At 38.5% G+C, this 22,797-nt stretch overlaps 1 protein-coding gene across 3 annotated transcripts in view; it reads left to right on the top strand.

The window, feature by feature from the left end:
- Positions 1 to 22,797, top strand: part of NSMCE2 (NSE2 (MMS21) homolog, SMC5-SMC6 complex SUMO ligase) — a 130,811-nt gene that overhangs the window by 49,598 nt on the left and 58,416 nt on the right. For all 3 annotated transcript variants that reach the window (XM_008934545.2, XM_018076861.1, XM_018076865.1), the window contains one exon: positions 9,229 to 9,382. In XM_008934545.2, coding sequence (XP_008932793.2) covers positions 9,229 to 9,382 — 154 coding nt within the window. The remainder of the gene's footprint in view (positions 1 to 9,228; positions 9,383 to 22,797) is intronic.

The raw sequence follows: 22,797 nt of genomic DNA, 5'->3' as shown, positions 1-22,797 counted from the left end.
TGCTGCAGGGCACAGACTGGTACTGTCATACAAGTGAGGTGTTTTGTACCCAGTGCAGTATAAGTAAGGTGGGTATTACCAATTTGTAAGGAAATTGGGGGGCTTACTGCAGTTGCACTGGCTTGGTGTTTTTGTTTGTTTTGCTTAGTGCAGCTCTGAACTATCCCTGAATTCACTGTTCTGTGTTAGAGGTGGAGCTGATCCTGATGGAAGTATTGCCATCTTGATCTAGATATTAATATGAATACATGAATTTGGTGAGTCTAGGCTGCAAATGTCATTCAGGATTTATGTTTTTCAACTGATGTCAATTCAAATGAAGCATGAGTCTGTACTTAAGGTATCTTATTGCTGTTTCCCCAAAGTGTAGAGGTTACGTTTAGTCTTAATGAAAAATGATGATATGACTCACATTGCTGTTTTGGAGAGTATGAAGAAGAAATGCTGTCAGTGCTGGAGAACTTTTTGAGGATAAGAATTTCATCAGATGAGTGAAAAAAAAATTCAGGAGGAGTAAAAATTGAAAAAGTCTGCTTGACTTTTACTGCAGTTATACACAAGGAATATGGAAAACATGCCTCTGGAAAATCAGCTGATTTTAACAATAATTGCTGCATACAGGTCTTCAAAGGATGTCACACTTTATACAGGAATCAGCTTCACAGCTAAATCATCAGTGTCTTGTAGGAGCTGAAAATAACACTGAATTCTACTTGTTTTAGGATTTAGCCCTTTATTTTCATACTGTAGAAAACATGGGGTTTAGTGATCTCAGTCAAATAAGCAGAACCATACAAGAGTAAACAGGTTGTTAATCTGAAATCACCTTAGGGCCTTCTTCTGCTCCCACTGAAATCAATGTCTAAAATCCCATCAGTTTGAGTGGGATATTAAAGAAAGAAAAAAAAGCTCTAATATCCATGTTAATGTATTTGCTAAATATGTGAATTAATCAGCAGCTTGGTAAACTGGTTCAACAGCCTGATGCATTTGCTGAATCAACCTTACTAAAACAGATGCACCATCTGCCTCACAGTTTCTAACATGCTGTTAAAACAAAGCCACGTTTTTATAAAAATAAAGTTATAAGTTATTTTTGCTGTTATAAACCTTCATCTGTGCTCAGGCAAAACTGCTTGGAACAAGATGCTGTGTATCTCTAGTGCACAAAAATTAACTTGCATATAAACTGTGTTTGTGGCAGAACTTTTAAATACAAGGAAAAGAAGATATGCTTGCTTCTTCACCGTGTCTTGAGCCATATTTTTTAGATGTTTTCATAAATATCTCCCAAATACTGTAGAAATTTTTGCTTTGTCGTATTCATACTTCATATGTTGGAAAAAACTACAGAAAAACAAAGTGAAGACAGACTTCTGTTTGGTTGAAATAATTAACAAAATTCAGTCCAACCCTTACAGCAAACCACAGGCTTTCAGAAATGCTAAAGGATTAAGCTTCTAAATATCCATGAACTTTCTTCACTTTGGTACTTAGGGAAAACCTCACCTTTAATCCCCACATTTACTGCTGTTTTTGTGAGCCAGTTTTACATCATTGGTAGCAGGTAGTTTTAATACTGGTATTTCAGTAAGATCCCTTTTTGTTGCTTGTTTTTACCTCTTTGCACTTTGCAAAGCACTGCAAAAGGGGTCTTGAAGAGAAACAAAAAGACCATAGTTGTACCAGGGGAAAATACAAACGGGGTGGCTTTTTTCTGTTAAACTGTGTGCAGAGTAAAGCATTTTGCTTGAGGTGAAACTTCTAACACATGGGAACCCCAAGAAACGCTGGTCAGGCTGTAAACTTTGCATTTGCACGCAGGCAATTTTGTTTCTTCACCTGGTGCTTATTTACATTAATCCCACTCTCTTTATATGGTTCCTTTCTAAGCAGGAGAAAGAAAGCAACCAGGGTGGGCCAAAGTCCATTTCTGGCCTTAACGAAATGACTGTCGTGTGCCAGGAGTTGTGAGGAATTTGTTTAGATATACCCCAGTATACCTGGAAGCCGTGTGTGTCCCTCAGTGCTTACTTTCTTTATAAATGTTTAATGTGTCCAGCTGTGTTTAACGTAGGGAAAGGAAGCTGTGGAAGGTGCTATCAGGTTCATTATGGGGGGCACCCTACCTACAGCCACGTTATTGATGTGCTGTTTTGGAACTGCAGCAACCCTGCCTCACCTTTAGACTGTTACTCTGGCAGAGTTCTGGGATATTTTAAACTTGCTGACAGTGATTTTCTGTTGTGCTGGCCCAGTTTAATAGGCAGTATGTGTCATCCGTGTGGGTCAGCCCTTATAACTCTGCCTCTTGCTGTTTCACAATTGTCTGCAAAGGTGTTGCTCAAGCGGAGTCCCAGCCCTGCAGCCACGATGTGCAGAGGTGTTGACTCTCCTGAATCAGATGTGGGCCCTTAGGCAATCCCTGCTGCAGCAGAGTTGTGTTCAAACTGCTGCAGCTCCTGCTGCTAAGTGATGATACCCTTTTTGACTGCCCCTGCAAATGTTTCCAAGAGCGGTGTTTTATTTGTGCATCAGCAAATGATCTGATATTTGCTAAGGGTTTGAATCCAACCATTGAAGAATAATAAATGACTGTTTAGGTTGAGCTGAAATTTTGCAGCCTGATTCAGTTACAGTGGTGACTCACTTCGAGTTGGTTCTCACATGATTCACAAAGTGTATGGGTGACTCAACCCACAAATTTACTTAGCTCTCATGTTATTTTTCCCTCTCAGTGAAAAAAAAATTGGTTATAATAAATAATCACAGCAAACTTTGACTTACCCTGAGGTAAAATAAATATGTGTTGAAAGGGTGCATATTTGTAATAATAAATTATTTAGTGAGGTAAGGATGTAATAATAGGATGTAGGAATTGTTAAACAAGAAAGAAATGTGACATGCATTTTTGTTTGCTTTTGTTGCATAGCAGATATAAATAAAGGAAGAATAGTTACTTTATCTATGATAGAGATGCTCAGAGAGGCTGTTTTGTCAGTGCCCATGCTTATTGTTTTAACCAGCCAATTCTTGGTATTTGTTCTCTGAAATAAGCAATTTTAGATATGTCCACATGTGGGTCAGGTATTTTAAAGTGAAGTCAACTCAGAAAATGTGAGATTCCTAGAATCTGATCTGGGTCTTTTTAGGATGCCTTAGGCTGACCACCCCTGTCTGAGAGATCTTGACTGAGTTCCTTTACAATATCCCAGTTCATAGAGATAAGAAATTCTGTTCCAACAGGAACTGTAAGACAGTAAGTTTTTCTTCAAAAGATGCAGAGGCACATGGCTATAGTGTAAATACAGTTCAAATTACTATGAGTTTAGAGTTAGGTGGAAACATCAGCAAATAATTTTTGGGGTTGTCCCAAAAGGCTATAAATATCTAGGTAACTACATACCTCTGAGCTTCTCAGCACTGAGTGACTAATCACCCTCCCTTTCATAAATGAACAACAAAGAATCTGGAAAATGAAGAAATTCTGCCATGTCAGCTGACTTGGTCTTTTGAAAGTTCATGAGCAAGCAGGAATGTTTCTTTACCTTACAAATGTCAGTATTATCCATAAATTAAACTCTAAAAGTCCATATTTTGTAGGGATTAAATTACAGGGACAAATAATGCATGGTGCAAATTCTGAATTTTTTGAAAAGATAGTTCTTTTGCAGGTTGTATCACTGGTTTGAGGAAACCTCAACAGGATTCAGGTAGGGCAAAAAATTTCTGAGAAATTTCTCTTGGATGGCACTGGCAAACTCCCAAATACCAGGCTACATAAGTGATTGCCCTGAGAAAGGGTACCTAGAAACAGTGACAGGATTAAAAATAGGCAGCTAAAGGGCTTCTGTGCTAGAGAGAGAAGAATGAAAAGACTAAAAAATAACCATGGAGTGTCACATGCTGAACCACTGCAATGCAAAGGCCAGGGGAGCATTTCTGTGGCAGGCAGAACGCTGCTCTTTTATCGCAAAGTTTGCCAAGCAGCCACAAGTTGTTTCAGGCTCTTTATAGAGAGTGAACTAAATGCACATGTTAATTTGAACTTTCCCTTAGCTAAAGGAGAAGGTAAAAGGTTGGCTTTGTGCTCAAAGCACAGAGCTGGGATTTATTTATTTTTGGTTCTGCCAGTCTCCTTCTGCGACCTGAAGCCAAGTTATTCATCTCTTAATGCTACAGTCTCCCCATTTGAAAAATAAATGGTACGTCACAGTGGGTGTTTAAGGCTAAATTCTTTAATGTTTGTGAAGTGTTTTGGGACTGGGCAGGACAGTTTTTAAATGCTGCAGTGCTACATGCAGAGTTATGCTAATTAGTGCCTTTTTAGACACTGATCCCTTACTGTATGTAGACTAATACCGCAAACTGGTCCAGTTTTAGTCTGTGGTACCTTTGGCCTTACTGGTTCTGAGGTTGGTCTGGGACAGAATAATTTATTTCTGATTTGGTGGTTACGGTAATTGATGAAATAAAAATTCCCCAGACTGTCCCTTGGAATACCCTGAGTTAACTGTTCCCTTAGGCTGTGCAAGCTGGCCTTTCAAAAAGCCTGATTTTTGGAGGCATAGTCTTTACAGTTTATGCATGGAATAGGTATACTCCCAGTGGAAGAATCTACAAGAAAAAAGCTTATCCCTACAGACAGATACTGGCAGAAGCCAAAGACCTGCCATGAAGTGGCTCATTTCAGAAGCATTGCCCATCAAACACAGACACCCCTTTGCACATATCACTGTGACCAGGTGGTGTGACATGTGGCCATGAACAAATAAATGTTTTGATAGGTAAACCTCAGCTATGTTTTTCTAAACAATTTTTTTTAGTGTTTCTAAATGTGTTTTCCTATCACGACTGTTGATAGATCATGTATGGAATATCATTAATTATCATGTATAACATGTCTGTTCTCTTATTGCTGATCTCCCATGTAAATACCCTTGTGGTTCTTTGCTGGTATGTCACAGCAGATGCTTTTGCTTTTTCTATTGCTGTAAACAAGCTGTTGTGACTGATACTTCTTTTCACCATATGTCCTGAACACTCCCAGTTCATCGTCACATGTAATTTCCAGGATGCCTTGTAGGGTGTGTATGCCTCCACCCGATTTCAAAATCAATGTAGCTCTCCATGGATTGACTAATGACTGCAAGGTGTAACTTACCATGCTGGTTTTGGCTGACAGTGCTGCTAAACGAACAGTTGTTTGCTTAACATGTCTTTCATGGTTCCCATGTGAAGTAACTTTTTCTGAGAAATTCAACATGCCTTCAGGTCTCCCGATAAGCATTTATCTGGCATGCTGTTGAGACCAAAAAGGAGCGTGACCCCAGCTTGTTGCCCTGAATACTGATAGTTTTGCCCTGTTCCTTAGCCATGTCGTATGTTTGTATTGTCCTCATACATTTTGTTATGCTGATCTCATCATTCCTACATCCATCAAGCATCTGTAGAGTAGGAGTGGGTGGGTGGCGAGAACTAAGAAAACTGTGATGTACCTGTAAGGGTGTTGTGCTGATGCAGTGTATAAGATGTTGTAATTCTGTCCCATTGTGAGGATCTAGGACTGATGGCACATTTTCTTACATTTGTTTTCATTTATGTTGTTGTTTTAGACCATTCTCAATGCTCTTCATAGAATAGGATATGCAGCACCAAAGAGGAATTGCTTGTGCACAGCAAACATATTTACTTGTTATTATAATGAGTGGACATGCCTTGTTATTCACCTGTGATGTGTTGACCTTCCAGAAGGTCTGCCTGGCATTTCAGTAATAGCATGTGTGATGGTACAGTATTGAGTGTGGTCAGGAATGGTGTCTCTACTAATCATTTTAATGAAAGCAGTTATGTGGAGGTGAACAGAAACTGAATTTAAATAGTAAACATGAAAGAAGTTCAACTACAGGAAAGGGCATTCTTTTAACATTTCTCTCATCTGACTCTTTAGGTTTCTGAGCTTTTCTTTAGGTTGTCTGAGCTTTTGTCATACGTGTTGCTGGACTGTCCTCACAATATGATGTATTGCTGTTGGGACTATAGCTGGTGGGAAAGACTTTTTTCCTCTTGATAGCTGGTGAAATTGTTCATGTTGCCTGTAGCAAAGAGCATGCTAGCTCTTACTTTGATCGATCTGTGGTGGCACGCTGTGCAATTATAGTTTATGTAGGTAAGGGAGGGTTTTATATAAGCGTTTTCTTGAGGTTGGTACAGATGTCTATATGCAAATTTCTGTAGCTCCACAGTGGAACAGACAAAGCTGCATGTCATAGAATCATGGAATCATAGAGTATCCTGAACTAGAAGGGACCCACAAGCTTGAGTCCAGCTCCTGTCCCTGCACAAGACAAGCCCAAGAATCACACCATGTGCCTGAGAGTGTTACCCAAACAATTCTTGAACTCAGACAGGCTTGGTGCTGCAGGGATCCTGTTCTAGTGCCTGGCCAGCCTCTGCATGGAGACCCTTTTCCAACTATCCAGCCTAAATATCCCCTGACACAGCTTCATGCCATTCCCTCAGGTCTTATTCCTGATCACCAGGGAGCAGAGAGCGGTGCCTGCCTTTCTGCTTCCCCTTGTGAGGAAGCTGCTGACTGCTGTGAGGTCTCCCCTCAGTCTTCTCTGTGCTGAATAAACAAAGTGACCTCAGCCACTCCACATATGGCTTCTCTAGACTGTTGACCATCTTCGTGGCCCTTCTTTTGGTGCTTTTTAAAAGATCTATATCTTTCTTACGTTGTGGCACCCAAAACTGCACACAGACCTTGAGGTGGGGCCTCACCAGTGCAGAGTGGTGTAATGCAGCTTCTCAGACATATGTTGGTTTTGCTAACATAACACTAGAAGTTGCAGTTGCTGCCTTTTTTCTGCTCATATGTGTAAAGTCTTTTAATTCTGGAAATTGGAGTAGAGAGCACCACTGTTTGAACTAGCCTTGGCTGTGCCCTTCTTTTCACCTTTCACTCTGAGGGTATGATTGAAGATGGTATGTTGATGCATACCTGGCACTCAAATCTTCCATGAGCCAAGAAAAAGATAAAAAGAGCCTGATGTAACTATGTCAATGTGTAACGTGGTGCCTGTGGAGAAGAAAAGGTTATTGACATTGTCTTTGCTACCAATAGATGCCTACGATGAATGTCCACATAATTTCTTTTACTCTTCGTGTCAGTATCAGCAACTTAGAAGCACTGCAGGGTCTCTTTTAGTATACACAGCTGGATCTTCCATATGGGATCTGGCCATAGTGCTCTCATTCATGATGAGGGCAGATCTTAGTGGTGGATTGTTATTTGTCTATGCTTGTGAATGTGTCTACATGTTATTTTTATGTTAAAGAGAAAATGTTGGAATGTCAGTAAAAACAACCTGATGTTGCAGAAAGGAGTATGTTTGCACTACATGTGGTCCAGATCAAATCATTATTTTATAATGTCTTGGATTTTAAATGTATTTTGATTTAGTAACTGTTTTCTTGTGCTTGTTTATACCTGAAGGCCAAGTATCTCCTCCAACTGAGTACTGAACAGTTCTGGTTGAGTTTGTGACAGGCCCTCTGTTGCAGCAGTTTGCTGTGATGCTGACACAGGCAACTCATTCGAGTTTGTACAATTGTCCCCACTGCACTGGACACAGGATATTCTGTTTTCCTTTGCTCATTTTGTCAGATTTCATAGGATAAGGACTCTATGCTACTTCTTGGCTTTATGCAGCAGTCTGAGCATCTCTAATGATGTTAGTCTTTCATAGTCACTGAGCTCCTTTGGTACCAAGATATTCCCATTCACAGTTGGATGTTGTGGTTGGTGATCTTTTATCTCCGGGTGCCTTTGAAAACTTTGCATGCTATCACCTGGCAGTGCATATTTTTTTCTTATTTTTCTTCTTGCCACGACTTGTATCTGCCTAAAGAAAATGTGCCAAACTGGCTCTACTCCTGGAAGAAGTAATAGTTTTATGGATTGCTTTGTTTTGATTAAGGGAAAGTAAAGTTTTCTTGTAGCATTTTATATATCTACAGAGTTCATTTTTACATCAACATTTATTATTCCTTTGGCTCCTGAAATAAGATATATTCTGTAGGATTTCCAAGGTCTCTGTAAACTTTCAAAGCTGTAAATGTTTTGATGAAGTGGACTGTTTTTTTCTCAGAAGCCTCTTTTCCTGTCTTTCACAATGAATAATAGCATGGTCTGGTAAGGGGCAGAATTTAATGTGTGTGGTAGGGGACGAGTGGCTCAGCAGAAATGGTGCTTACCTCCTTTTTTTTTCAGTTTGTCCTGTTTTGTCATAATTTTGAGATAGAAATGGCCTTTGTCTGGTTCTGAAGATGCGTAGCATTAAGGCTTTGACAGATGCCCACCCTTCTTTCCAACTTTGTGCTATTGCTGGCCATCATTGTACAGCACAGTCCACATTACCTGTAATCCAGTGCTTCTGAAGACCTGTCAAAGGTAGAGTTCCCTGGAATTTAATGTTGGCTTGAGAAACAGAAGGGAAAACCCCAATTACTGTCTTTAGGGGGTTCCCAAAGTGCTTTTTGCGTTCTTAGAATATCTTAATATTGCCTATGTGATGACCTCCCTTTTATTTCTAGGTATTTATTCTTCAGATCAATCTAGATGTAATTGCTGCAAACAAGTACTTTTCAAGAAACTGTATTTTTGCCTGCCTGTGTGGCATAATGCTTCTTGTTCACACAGCACAAATAAATTGGGGTGCTTTCCTTTCACATTAGCCTATGTATTGCTTTTGCTGGAGTTATCACACTGATCATGCATGTAGATTATAAGCTTCTGTAAAGCTGACTCCAAAATCGTGAGAGAGTGGAGGTTTTAAGAAAACTCTTGATGTTATTTCTGCTTTTTAATCATCTCTCATTCTGGACAGAGTTGTTTTCATGCATGCTGTGTCATGCTGGTTGTTGTTAACATGTTTACTTTCACTACTCAGGGAAGTAAATTTGACTGCAAGGTTCGGTTTTCCCTGTTGTTAGCATGAGGAATACCCAGAAACTGAGTTAAAATGATACTGAGTAGTTAATCTCTACATTTCATAGTTACTTTTACTGAAATGAATAATTACCTGGAGGTTACAGCTTCAGAGCAGGAAGCCTAACTGTAGTCAAAAGAAACTGAGACTATGCTAATGAATTTTTGCTTTATGTCCTTTGCTTTGTATTAAAATGTGTCATAATGAATAACATTCTATTTCTTGTTCCTTACAGGTAAAACGAGAAAAACCAGAAATTATACCAGATTTAGAAAACTTGGTGCAAGAAAAATTAACTACAATTGAGAATAAGAACAGTGACTCAGATTTGAAAAGCAATGAAAAATACATGTATTTTATGGATCAGCTTAAAGAGATGAAAAAACAATGTAAGTCTGATTTTAAAAAAAAAAGATTCTTTGAGTACTAACTAGTAAGATGTGATTAACTGCCCTAAAATATAGAATTGCCAATTATGGCTTAAACTGGTGTGTGTGTTCTTACTTAAAAACTTATTTAAATTGATATCTGTGTAGAACAAAGGCCAGTGTAATTACTTTGGTAGTTTTATTTAGACTCCCACAGTTCCTGCTGTGTTTGAATACAAATATCATGAAAATCCCATTTTTTTTGGTAAGGTGGGCTTTGTCATTTGAAGACCTTTTGCATTTATTTTCTTAATTGATAGGATCTTCTAAAAAGATTAGGTAAGCTGTTTTCATTTGTCGCTTCAACAAATTGCTCCTGTTTCACAACTTAGGATGTGTTGCAACTCTTAAGAAGACCTTTGCTTTAATCGTAGAACTATATTGTTGGAAAGTGCTTACTGTATGTGTTCTCAGGTTTACAGCTTCGTGCACGCACCAGGAAACACTGCAACTTAGTAAAATCTGGTTTTCTTAATTCACATAATTTTTCTAGAGTTAAAATTTCAAGTTATATCTGCTTGAATTACCAGAGGAGTTGGAGGGTGAACAGTTCTGTTATTTATGCAACACAACGAAATTGTATGCTTTTATTGCCCCACACATATAGCAGCCATTAAAATATCACTCTGATTACTGGTTCTAGGAAAGTTCATGGGCTCTGACACTATTTGTGTCCCTCTTCCCTAATCATGATTATGTTTTGAAATCGTATTATTCTGCTTGCTGTCCCTTGACCCCCTTGCTGTACCTATTCCCTCCCACCCTACATTTTGATTTCAACATGAGCTGGTGTCTCAGGAACTTCAGGAGTCATAGATTAATGATTTATACCATTGGAAAAGGATATTCTGGACGCTCACCTGTAGCTCTCCTTGAGTTTTGGGGTTTTTTGGAGTCCTATTCAAACCTCACTGGAAGTAGCAGAAAGAATTTGCCCACTGATTCCACTGGACTTCAGATTACTTCCCTATAGAGACTTATGGGGTGTGAGGACATGTTTGACAAGGTGAACTTTAGATCTGGTGTCTCAAGACTCCCTAGGATTAGAGCTCGAGGGCTTAATATATTTGTTTCTCATCTTTATGGGTTTTAAGATTTTCGATTTGAGTATTAACACTGATCTCTGAGTTTAATAGATCTTAGCACTACTCTAAGAATGAACATACCAAGTTGTAGACCACAAAACAGTGTAATTTTCACTCCCTACATAACCATAAAATTATTACTGGCCTGGCATTATGTTGTAATTCCTAATTTCCAGGTGTTTGTAACTAAGAAGATAAAAATCTTGATAACTGATTTCGGCTTTACTTTCCACCCTGTAATTGCCTGAGGAAGGGGTGTATGCCCTAGGAATAAATTCAGTTCAAGCTATGGGACTAAGTTCTAACTGGCAGACCTGTTGAAAAAAAAACCCAAATTAAATAAACACCGTAAAAATTATTCGTAATAAAATATGAGAATGTCATTCTGCTACTGCTGCCTGAAATCCAGATTTGTCTTACTAGCCACTTGACTTTTGTTTTGGTCATGTACAGAGGTCAGACTATGCCCAAAATGAAATGCATGATGATGTTGGGTGGACTGCTGTGTTCTGTACAAGGACTGTTTATCAGCTGGGTCAGCTTGGGGTTTGTAGATTTCATGTTGGTTTTGATCAGGTAAATCCATCACATTTGCTCCTCTTGACATATTTATTGCAATTTAAAAGATTTAATGAAAAATGGTTACTTAGCTTTCGCAAACAGTCTTGGATGCAATACAGTGAACATGTATACAAGGGAACAGTCTGGTGCAGCCACCTTCTTTGGCAATGAAGTGTTACCTCAGGTCTGCAGATAGGTGGGAAATACAAAGTTAAGTTTTTGAAAGCAAGCACAATTCTGCTGCCTTAAACTTGCATTAGTGTTGTGTCTTCTGCCTACATAATCTATTGATCCAATATGAAATTATTTTCCTACACTCCTTTCCTCTTCAAAAGGCTCTTTTACCAGGAAGGCTTCTAGAAATTGTTGAGTAATAATGGATGACTGAAGATCGGTGGAGCCTGTTTATATTCACATACTTAAATTTGCTTCTATATGATACAGTGACCTGGAACCTTTAAGACTGTCTTGTTTCTCTATTTATTGTAGTTATGTCATCTTCTTGCCATTACCCTTATCCTCCCTCTCTCCTTTTGTGTGTTTTTGTCACTCATACCTAGCCCTTAAAAAGACATGTGGAACCGAATATCAAAAATACATTCACAAGCTTAAAAATGATAGGTACATTCTTACAGGAATTCTTATAGGGCCTCTGGTTTTAATATCTTTGTGAGAGACTAAACACATGTACTCCATCTGGTACAAAAAGCCACTTCTCATTATTGAGCTCTACATAGTAAATTATTATGTCGAGATGTATAATTGAGCACTATCAGTATTAGCTAAAGTACTAGATATAATTTTAAGCTGCTCCAGGGGAGGTTTAGGTTGGACATTAGAAGGAATTTCTTCACAGAAAGGGTGATTAGACATTGGAATGGACTGCCCTGGAAGGTGGTGGAGTCACTGTCCCTGAAGGTGTTTAAGGAAAGACTGGACATGGCACTTGGTGCCGTGGTCTGGTTGACATGGTGGTGTTCAGTCATAGTTTGGACTCAGTGATCCCAGAGGTCGTTTCCAACTTGATTCTGTGATTCTGTGATATGCCATGTCAAAAATAGTATTACTGTGAAGAAAGATTGGACTCAGAGGCAGGAATTTCAGAGTTGCAATACCAACTGAGCTGGAGAGTCATGAAATCCGTAAAAGACATGAGTTTCCATAAACTGGTGATTTACCTTATAGGACACTGTGTGTACATGTGTTTTTCGTGTTAGGTTTTGGGTTTTCTTTGGTAAAGAGAACATTAAGGTCATCCTGTTAAATATTCAATATCTGTGCTTATATCGAGTCAACTGTGTATTCTTTAGTTTCTCCTGTATGAATTGTGATTTCAAAAGCATGAGCCCTACAATTCTGGTCCCATCTTACAGCATATTACAATGTGTCTGCAAATTTTGGGACACACTTTAAACTGCTTGATGTGAGTTATATGTAGCAGTAACTTCAGCAAAAACTATCTAGTTAATATTTTGTTTTCAATCATTAGTCTTGCCAGGTTTGTGCACAACTTAGTTCAAAATTCCTGGCCTGTTTCAATAACACATATACAGTTGTGGTCCAATTTTTAGCTCTTTTCTGGGATTTGGTTTTGTTGCTAAATCACATAAAATATGGAAACTTCAGCCAAGTTTTCTCAGAGGGGCTTTCCTGGGGTTTTCTGTTGTTCCAGTCTTTTCTATCTCAAAGGAGCAGATGGGGTGGATGCTAAAATGATTTGCTGTCCAGGATGTGTTACCATTAATCATTGTGTATCTTTTATTCATAGTTCAACATTTGTATTCCAGAATAGCTGAACAAGGAAACATTATATTCTCACATTGTCTTGCTACTTAAAAATTAGCTAGGATTTTAAGGAGAAAAAATTTCTCAACACAGTTTTTAGGTATAGTGCAGAGTGTGAAGCAGTTAAATACAACCTTATTTTAACAAAAAATTAAGAAAAGTAGTATGTTTTCTCTCTTGATATTTGCTGCCACAGTGATGAAAGGGAGCTGCATGGTTGTTCCCTGCCCCCTGACACGTGACAGGCAGTACCGTAGGTAGCTCTAATACTCAGGGAGGAGAATGGAGTTGTATCACCTTCAGCTTGTCTTCTTCTCTTGGCAGTTCTGTGGGAAGGAGACCTTCTTAGCTTTGAACTTCAGCAGCAGCTAAGGTGCAGAAAGGAAATTGGGCAAGTGCATCTCTGGCAGTAAGGTTGATATGCCTCAGAGCAGTTTCTGTTCTACTCATCTTTCAGGCAGTTTTCAGGCATTGTCTCTCAATATGTGAGCCTTTATTATGCAGCTACTTCAGCTAGAGTTTGTGCAAAGTGATGCAAAATCTCCACCTCTGATGATATGTGTCAAAACACTGTCAGACAGGTTTTATGTGAACAGAAAGTGGTTTTTCTGAAGTCTGTTTTCAGAACTATCTTAGTTTCCTAAATTCCCACTTCTTACTTTTAATGGAAAACATTTTCATTTTTCCTCTAAGCCTTCTTAGAATGTAAGCAGTAGAAAGGAGTTTGATTAATTTTTCTTTTTTTTTAACCATTTCTTGTGCCCCTAAGTGGCTACATTATCTTTTCCAAATAATTGAGCACTTGGAGGCATATTCACTAAATCTGGTAATACCAGAAAGTTCTATATGATTGCATGTGTGGTTTGTAAGGAGAACTTTTTTACCTTAACACTACATGACTGATGCTCTCCTTACCCATAAGGGTCCTGGATCTGCAAAGTGCTTAGTGATCTTTTGAATAAGTGAAATGCTTAAGCAAGTTGCTTAAATTAAATTGCTTGAGTAGATCCTTTGAAATTAGTGAGATTGCTGGCATGTTTCATTTCCTTATTGGAGCATAACCACAGTGCAGAACCTTGCAGGAGTGAGCCCATAGGAACTGAGCCTTGATTACTGCAGGAATTGTAACTTTGCATTTTGTATCTTCTGTAAGTTTAAAATCCCACCTTCTGTTTGAAGTTGTATTACTAAGTCTTTTTATTTCATGCCAGTATATATATATCTCTGTCTATCTCAAAGGCATCTTCTGGCACAGAGTATGAGAATTTTGCTTTCACAGAATGAAACTAAGATCTGTCTTTAATCTCTGTGTAACAGTTTAAATTTCTGATACTCTGTGAAGAGAGATAATCAGAAGGTATAATCTCTGCTCGTATGACCCTAGCTGCCACTGCTGTATTTGCTGAAGGTTATTTAGTGTCACATTTGGTGCACAAAGGATGGATGACAGGTCTCATAGCTTTTTTGTAGCAGCTGACAACATGCACTTTGGAATCCTTGATAAATATGGGCTCTGTGAACACCCAACAGATGCACACTTCAGTCGTGATTTGGTGGAAAGTGCTAAGATTTGAGTGAATGACAATATTGCTGGTTATGCCAAAGTTTATGGAGTGAATTTGGCAAATGTTGGAAAGATAATATTTTTTTATGGGGGACAAATAATTTTGAGACTCAATAGTAGTTCAGGGAACTTTTTGTCACAGGAAAGCAGTCATTGTAGTGTAGTTTGGAAAATAGCAACACTGCAGTTGTAAAGATCTTTCTTGCCTTCTCCACTAAAGAAAAAAAAAAGTCTCTGAGGCTTTGAAAGGAAAAAGTATGTATCATGATTTAACATTTTGCGAGGATGGATTTATAGTTGTTATCAATAAGCAAATATTTTGAAAGGAGATGATTTTAAATTCAATGTTCAAGTAGACGCCATATGCCCTGTTGATACATGTATTTTAAGTGATGCATATGCTGAGAAATAATTATGTAAAAAAATGTTATTTTAGATGCAGTTTGGGATAGAAAAAATGACACTGTGAAAGGAATTCTCTTTAAATTCATAAAACAGTCTATCTGGAGGTTCCAGGAAAGAGTTTGATTTGCTTTTAGTAGGATAAGAAAACAAGCTGCAACGAGACACTGAGTAGTATAATGCCTGACAAGTTTCATCCAATTAATCCTCACAACATCACACTGAGGTAGACAATTTTACTTCTCACCATATAACAGTGGTGAAACTTGAGGAAATAGTTGAAGTTTCTTGTGTGGAGTCACAAAAGTGATTTGCAGATCTGGGTTTCTCTTCAGTTGTACCTGGCTTCTTAGTTGGCCTATTTCCGTCTTTATACTTGACAGGGTTGGCAGAGAATCACCTGAAAAAATAGCATTAGTGTATTTTTCTTTATATTTTAATGTAAAAAAATAATTTAAAATCCCCTTACTGACTAATTATGAGAAAACAACTTCAGCACAGGAGTTGAAATTTCCAACTGAAAGTGGGATTGGTGTTATGACAGTTTAGTGGTGTGTGTGGGATATGATCTTTTCATTTATGTAAAATTCCTTCTAGACAGGCCTTTGACTAGTAAAGAAACGAAAGAGGATCCAGCACTTAGAAAGGTCATTTGAAGTTCAGGAGAGCTAGCTTTAGTTCTTTGCTTTGTTACCCTCTTCTTGTATTAGATCAAGTAATTTAGTTTCAGAAAAGATCACTGGAAGTTAGGTGCCTAAAACTTTGTGGATCTGGACCTTACACCTATGTCTCTAATTCAGTTATGTGTATATTGTGTTTGTGGACTGTGAAGAAGAGACTAAGGAACGTGGACTGGCTCAGATCCATGGTGCTCTGGGCTGGTACCCTATGGAGGAAAACAGCCATGTCCAATTGAGTACAAAACACTCAACTGCCCTGAATCTCTTGTGGCACTAAAACATCATTATTGTCTTTTTGTGCTTTATTCAGTTCAAAGAGCTGTTGTTAAGACTGCCAGAGTAATGCCTTCATGGCATGATGCTGAGGTAGCAAGTTGCAGCCCCAAAGGAGTGACATGAATATGTTGAGGCATTTGTGTGACTGAGAACTGAATTTTGGGTAGGGTTGAAGGACTATCCTGATAAGAGAAGCCTGGCATGGCTTTGTCCTTTTGGAACTGTACTGTCGGGATATTTTCTGGAAGGAATTAGTTGACTTGCTCAGGAGTGAACAAGCCCACTTGTAGTTTTGAAGGATTAGATGAGGGCCTGAGAATGGAATGAGTTACTCTATTTCACAGTTTTTTGAAAGATAAACAAGCTAGAGAAGCAAAGTAGATGAATAGGATGATCACATACTATAGCAATGGGAGCTGTATGGTACCCAAGACCAATATCCAAATTGTAAAATTACCATTACAGCTAGTGTCCTTGTGAGTTTGTTAAGAAGTATTAACTCCAGAATGAATGAAACCGTCAGAACTTTTCTTTGCAATCTGGAATGACTTTTTCAGGTCAAAAATTTTGTAAATGCAGAAACTTGTGTTGACAATAAATAATTCTGTTAGTGGATTAATGAAGAACATTAATTGCCAATAAGTCTGGTTTCTTTGATGAAATAATTGCTATTCTAATGTAATTGGTCAAAACAAGAAGTTTCTTTGTTTGGCATTTAGAGATCTGACATGGAATTCGTAGTTAAAATGAAAGAGGAATCAACCCACCCCCTCAAGCAACTCTTCTCCATTGAAAGTAACCTGGAGTATAAGAGATCTGAGTTTCAGTCTTGGTGATTTACAATCAGAATTTGACTGACTCTTGGCCTACTAAGTGATTGACCTGTAGCTCTGGAATCAGTTTCTGTCTCTCTCTCTGTCCAGTGTGTATTTAACTATATATAAAAATGGCAACAACTGCAGAAGGAAATACTTAGAGACACTGACCCTTTAGCCCTATAGTAAAACACTCAGCTGAGGGAGGAGGTATCTTAATCAGAAAGAACATCAGATGTAGATCTCTCCTGTTATAAATATCTGCCTTTCTAATCAGCAAATGCTCGAGGGTAGGGCCTTCTTATCTATTTCTGTGTCTGTCATCTGATTCCTACATACATTTTTAAAAAATCTACATTTTATTCAATTGCAAAAAAAATTCTTTGCAGGATGTAATTCTTGCTTTTATATCAGCCTGGCTTTCAGGTCAGCACTGAGTCTATAAAATCTAGAAAGGAAACAGAGTGTTATATTGAAATAATTTTTTATTATTATTATACACTTAGGCATAATACTTAGGGTAATTTATTGTTACTACCATGGGATAATTCTCCCTTAAGTGAGCACATTGATGGCTGCCAGCACGACATTTTTACTGTTTGTATGAACATATAGGTCAGGAAGGGAGCTTCTAGATGCACTTCCATTCCCTTGATGTTGCATTCAATCACATTATCTAATAAAATGCCGTCTTAAAATATATTAACTTTTTCCCCTTTGTTTCTATTGGAGGAATGATGAAAAACCTTAGAACTTTGCTTAGGTGGTAAGAATTTTTCTGGCAAAATAAGTCTGTAAGCAAGTGTTTGCTCATTGTTCCTGTTCCAGCACTTCACCCAAGCTTAAAGAGATGTTCTCCCCCAATGGCGTTTAGTTCAATTCAGTCAGTTCCTATATTTCTTGACTCCATGGTAATCCAGTGCAACATGATAACTTCTAAAATCTCATGTCTCGTGACCGTATTTGAACTCATCAGAAATGTTTTAGAAATTTCAGATTAGTAAGAAGCATAGAGGTAGTTGCTAAACCTTGCCTGTATCTGAAATTCTGAAATGTTCAATAGATGGGTTATACCCTATGGAAAATTTGCTTTCTGGTAATAAAATACCAGTGATTTCACTTAGAGTTTTCACTCACTTCTTTCATGGTGTAATAATACATACTATTTTGCTTGCACAAATCCGAGCAGTGAAAATGCAAGGACTGCCTCTGCCAGCTCAGTACAATTTTACTTACTATTGTATCTGTTGCATGCTATTCAGAAAAATTCAAAAGTTGGAGGATACAGGAATTCCATTCATGTGCCATGAGCTTACAGGTTAAATTTCAAGTGTGATCACAAGAAAACAGGTAAAGAACAGTCCAAGGAGAAGAAATCAAAGGAAGAGGAAAGGGAGAGCATCTCAGTGTTAAAATTTTTCTATGAGATGCTCTCACTTTGAACTTAGGATATTGAGGTGGAAGGAGGAAAACCTGAAAAGAGCTTTAAACTTAGGGAACTTTGTTTTATTTACTCATTTTTTTCTGTTACTTGAGTATTTATCTGGAGGGTTAGTAGGATTTTTTACTCTTTCTATATATTTATTTCAATCATTTATATGTGGGACTTTGTGCCACCAGTATGCACAAGTATCAGAGGAAATACTGCTTCACATAGAATCTACTTCAAGTAGATTCTTTTATATTGAGTGCCAGTACAAAAAGCATTTGAGGAAGAACAGGGAAGTAGTTCTGAGATAATGCTGACTAAATAATAATCCATCAGTGCATATCACACTGCATGGTAACTTCGAAATACTCCAGTTCAGAGAAAGGAAAACACTTGGTGTTTTTATGGATCCTGAAACTATTTGCCATGTGGTGTGTCCTTCAGAAGAGCAGCAGGTATTGATCTAGATCTTGCTTTGGTAAGCGTCGGTGTAGGTTCTGAAATCAGTGCAATTTCCCTGACCTATACTTGCCACATATAATAACATGCAAAATAGTAATGTACCGCAAGATTAACAAACATCCTCTAATTCCATAGCAGAAGTTCACGTGCATTGGCTGCTTACCGTAATTTTTGATATCCATATTATTTCATTTCCCTCTTGAAAGCTGTAGACACCAATAACCTCACAGTAGAGCATGGTTTCTTTCCAACTTGACTTGTATGCCATTAGTATACTGGAGATCTTCACACTACCCCAAACCTGTTAAATGTTGAGCTGAAATGGAGGAAGAAAGCTAGAGAAGCTCTGAGGGACTGCAACACCTATCTTTTAGGTCTATAGACCTCAGACTAGATGTCAGAGCCTAGACTTAAGTGCCTTAGCTCCCAGGAGGAGGGTTATGGCAAAGCTTGAACAGCTTTGTTCAGTGACAAATCTATTCAGTCAGCAGAGAGTGCTTTACATCTGTATGTCAGTCAGTATTGCATAAGGTGGCTAAAAACGTGCCAACTATAAAGTAACGCAAAGGCAATGAATCGCTTGTACTGCGAGATGGAGCACCCATGCTTCTATTATGTACCTGGAGAGGAAATGGACTGCGGCTCTAATCTGTAGATTTAGGAATTTCAGACTCTCGAATGATTACTGATGTTATCGGGGAGCTGAAGGGATAATTGTATGTACTGTCTCTCAGGGGTAACCTAAGAGATGTTGCTTTCAGTCACCATTAAAACCAAGTCACAGAAGTCGAACACCTTTGCTGGCATTTACACTTACTCTAAAACAGGCTTGAAGCATTCAAATGTTCTGTCACAACTCAGGAGTGCTTTAAGTTGTCACCTTTCAGCAGTTATTAGCTCTGATTTCAGACACAGCGTCTTACTTAACAAGTGGGGATAGGTTTATCATATCTTATCATCTCAAATGTGGATGTAGATATGTGTTACCAGACTTGCAGTGAATGATCTTAGGATTAAAAGCAAGTTGCTTAACAGGTGGTTCCAGAAGGCACTAAAAATACCTAGTGAGGAAGAGAAGCAGTTAGTGGAGTGATAGTGAGAGTGCTTATGTTTTATATCATAGCATTGTGACTACAGCAGTTGCCCAGGAAGTGATGCCAATAAATTCCCAAATAAGCACCTAAAAAAAGCCCTTATGAGGAAGATGACATGTTTGACTCCTCTCTGGATCCTCCAAATGTCCCTGACCAGATTACTGGAGGCTGGACAATACCAGGAAAACATTGCTGTCAGCATTCCCTGCCTCGTGACCTCTGTAGTGATTTGCTATTATTCATCATCAGAGTAAGGCTGCTGGATGGGGTGGAATGGAATTTACATCTGACATCATACAGTTGCTCATAGGCTTTTCAGCAACCCCTCGGCTGCAGGCTGGTCTGCAGAGGGCACTCCACAGCCCTTCAGTTGGTGCAAAATGTGCACCATGTGCAGTTGGAAGTGGAAAGTACTGGGAAGGATTTGAAGAGAGTGCACGACTGTGTACTCCAGTGGTTAACTCCTGCAGCAAGAGAAAACTGTGTTTTCTACATCTCCATCACCACCTTCTCTTCTTCCACTTGGATGGAGCTGTGCCTCCTTTCAAGAGCCAGAGAGGTTGCAAGACAAGCAATGTATTCTTAGTTACTCAGGCTGGGGCAGCTCTGGGCAAGTACAGAAGTCAGATCTTCAGATCCCTGGAGAACCTGGGAGGGGCTTGCTAGAGATAAATGCCTTCAGGGTTAGGAGGCCACCAAACAGGATTTTTCATCATTTTGGACTTTAGTAGTTTGCTTCAGTTCTTTGCCCAGCCTTAAGTATTTTCCCGTACTCCCTGTTTGAAAGTTTAAGGGTCAAGCCAAGACTTAATGAAATCAAAAAAAGTTTTTGCAGGAAGGCCGTTCATCAGGATCCATCTATAAACTTTGAGTATGAACTAAGTGGCTAGTTTATTACCAGATAGGAAAACATGGGAAAAAATCCCTGCTTATTGCAGCACAGAAGACTTGATGCAGAAAAACTAAGCAGTTTCCTTCAAGGGGAAAAATGTAAAAGCTTTCTGTATGCTTTATCAGCCTCTACAATAAAAATAGTAATTACTGCAATTTAAGACTAATGAATAAATCACTGTATTAAAATAGGAACAAAAAAGTTTAACAAGCAATCATATGTAATCATTTGGCAGCTCTGTTATTAGTGTGAGCAAAGTAAGTGATTTACCTTACCTTTGCTTTGGGTTTTTTGGGGTCTTGTTTTTTTTCCTACAACCCAGATTAAATTCCTCTTTCCTGATTTCCAGCAAAGTTTTGTGATGCCATGTCAGATGTCTACATTACTTGGGCTCTTATTTCACAATTCCACAAATACCTGCTCACCTAAGAAAACACGGCTGTGTAGATAACTGCATTGAAGTCATGCCTGCATATGGGTTTTGTCACATCACAGCTGTGTCATGGGAAGATATTTTCCAGCTCTACTGTACGCTCTTCGCTACTTCTCTCATTTTACCCAACTGTTCCTCAGCCTCAATCAGCATCCTTCCTCTTTTTTCTGAAGCTGCTTTCCCTTTTCACGTGGTGCCACAGCCTCCTTCTTCCCTTCAGCCCTCCTCTTTGGCTTTGCTCCCTGCCAGCTCCTCCTCAGAAGTGTCACGGAACATGTTACCCATGATGGACGTACTTAGTTTCACTAGTGAGGGCTTCATGTCAGTCTTGTTTTGTCCTGAAAAAAATATGCGTAACTTCATTATCATACTTCCAGCTCAGTCATGTACACAGGACAAGATGTAATTTAGAGGAAAGTAGTGGCTGTTGACCACTAACAGTACGGTGGTGTGCTAGCTACGGCTTTACATTTTTGTTAGAGTTGGAAAAAGTAGTAGCTGAGTGAGTCATGAAACCCAATGTAGCAAAATTCAGTTGTAAATGAAAGAGGAACATTTCCATATTCTTCATTTGGCTTAATTCCTGTGCCTAATGGCTGTGTATATACCATAAACATTGTGAAGGAGCAACCATGGAAACACTTGTTTTCTTGCATTGCTAAATTTACTCAGGGTTGAATATTAACACAGCGCCTGGCATTACTTTAAAAGCAAAAATAGCTAAAGCGTGACTCACTATGAGTCATTTACTGCTAGTCCTGCTATACTGCCTAGAGCTTGACATTGAACAAGTTGGCAGCCTGCATTGCTGCATTTTTTTCTAGGAACTTTGAACACATTTCATTCTTGTGAATTCTCTTGTGCAACAATATTGAACACAGCAATGTGTTTATTTTGCTTCCAAAGTCAAATGAATCAGAAAATGGTGAAACAAAGAGTATTTTTCTTGGAGATTCTGGAAGAGATGGATTCTGAGAATTATTTTTTTTAGCCGCAATAACGAAATGATTGCATGGATGTTAAAAGTTAATTACATTTTATCCAGATTATGTAATATATATTTTAAATATATTAAAATACCTTTATTACTATTATTGATTTGCATTTTCAGCAAAGGCACATGTAGAATCAGAAAGCTACTCCTATAGGTTGAGAACGTTTTCTGTTTGGTTGGCAAAGTTTTATGATGGGAAGGCAGTGAGCTCTGAAGGGGTAGACAAAATGAGGCAACTGTATTCCTATTGGCCTCTGTATTTAAAAGGCACACCCTAAATATGGTGCTTGGTATCTGACAGCGAGTAGTTTGCTGGCTGACTGTGGGAATGCCTAAAAAGATCAGCTGATTTCAGTCAGACGGGAAGGGGTAATGAGAGAGGGCTGAAACCAAAAGCAACTTACTGAGGCAACCATGTGATGAGATCCTGAAATACACTGACAGGACCAAATATCACTCTTCAGTGTGCTAAAATTTTGGTTCCACCTAAATGTCATTTCAAACTAAACCCACTTCTTAGAACAATAAATAATGAACTCCTTTAATATTTTCCATAATTTTTTCTACTTAAAAAAAAATCTAATGCTATCAGCATACAACTTTCTGGATGTGTTTAAAGGAGGTACCGTAAATCAAATTAAAATACTAATAATGTAAGTTCAAACGGCTGCAGAAGTAAAATCCCACACACCTTGGTATGGATAAAAAGCTTGTTATTGTTCTGAAAAATAATGTATCTATTTCTGCTATTATGAGCCTCAAAGATATCCCAGAGACAGAGGTGGTAACTCAGCTTTTATTTGAATAAAAAGGAGAGTTCACCGGCCAATCCCCAGTGAGGTCTCTCAATTTAATGGAGGTTGCAGCCTCTTTTATCCCCTTGCCCGAAACGCAGTTCCCTCCC

This window comes from Manacus vitellinus, unplaced genomic scaffold, assembly GCF_001715985.3.
Source record: "Manacus vitellinus isolate BGI_N305 unplaced genomic scaffold, ASM171598v3 scaffold_1_pilon, whole genome shotgun sequence".
Lineage (NCBI taxonomy): Eukaryota > Metazoa > Chordata > Aves > Passeriformes > Pipridae > Manacus > Manacus vitellinus.
Note: the sequence above shows the minus strand (reverse complement) of the source record. Positions and strands in the feature narration are given on the sequence as shown.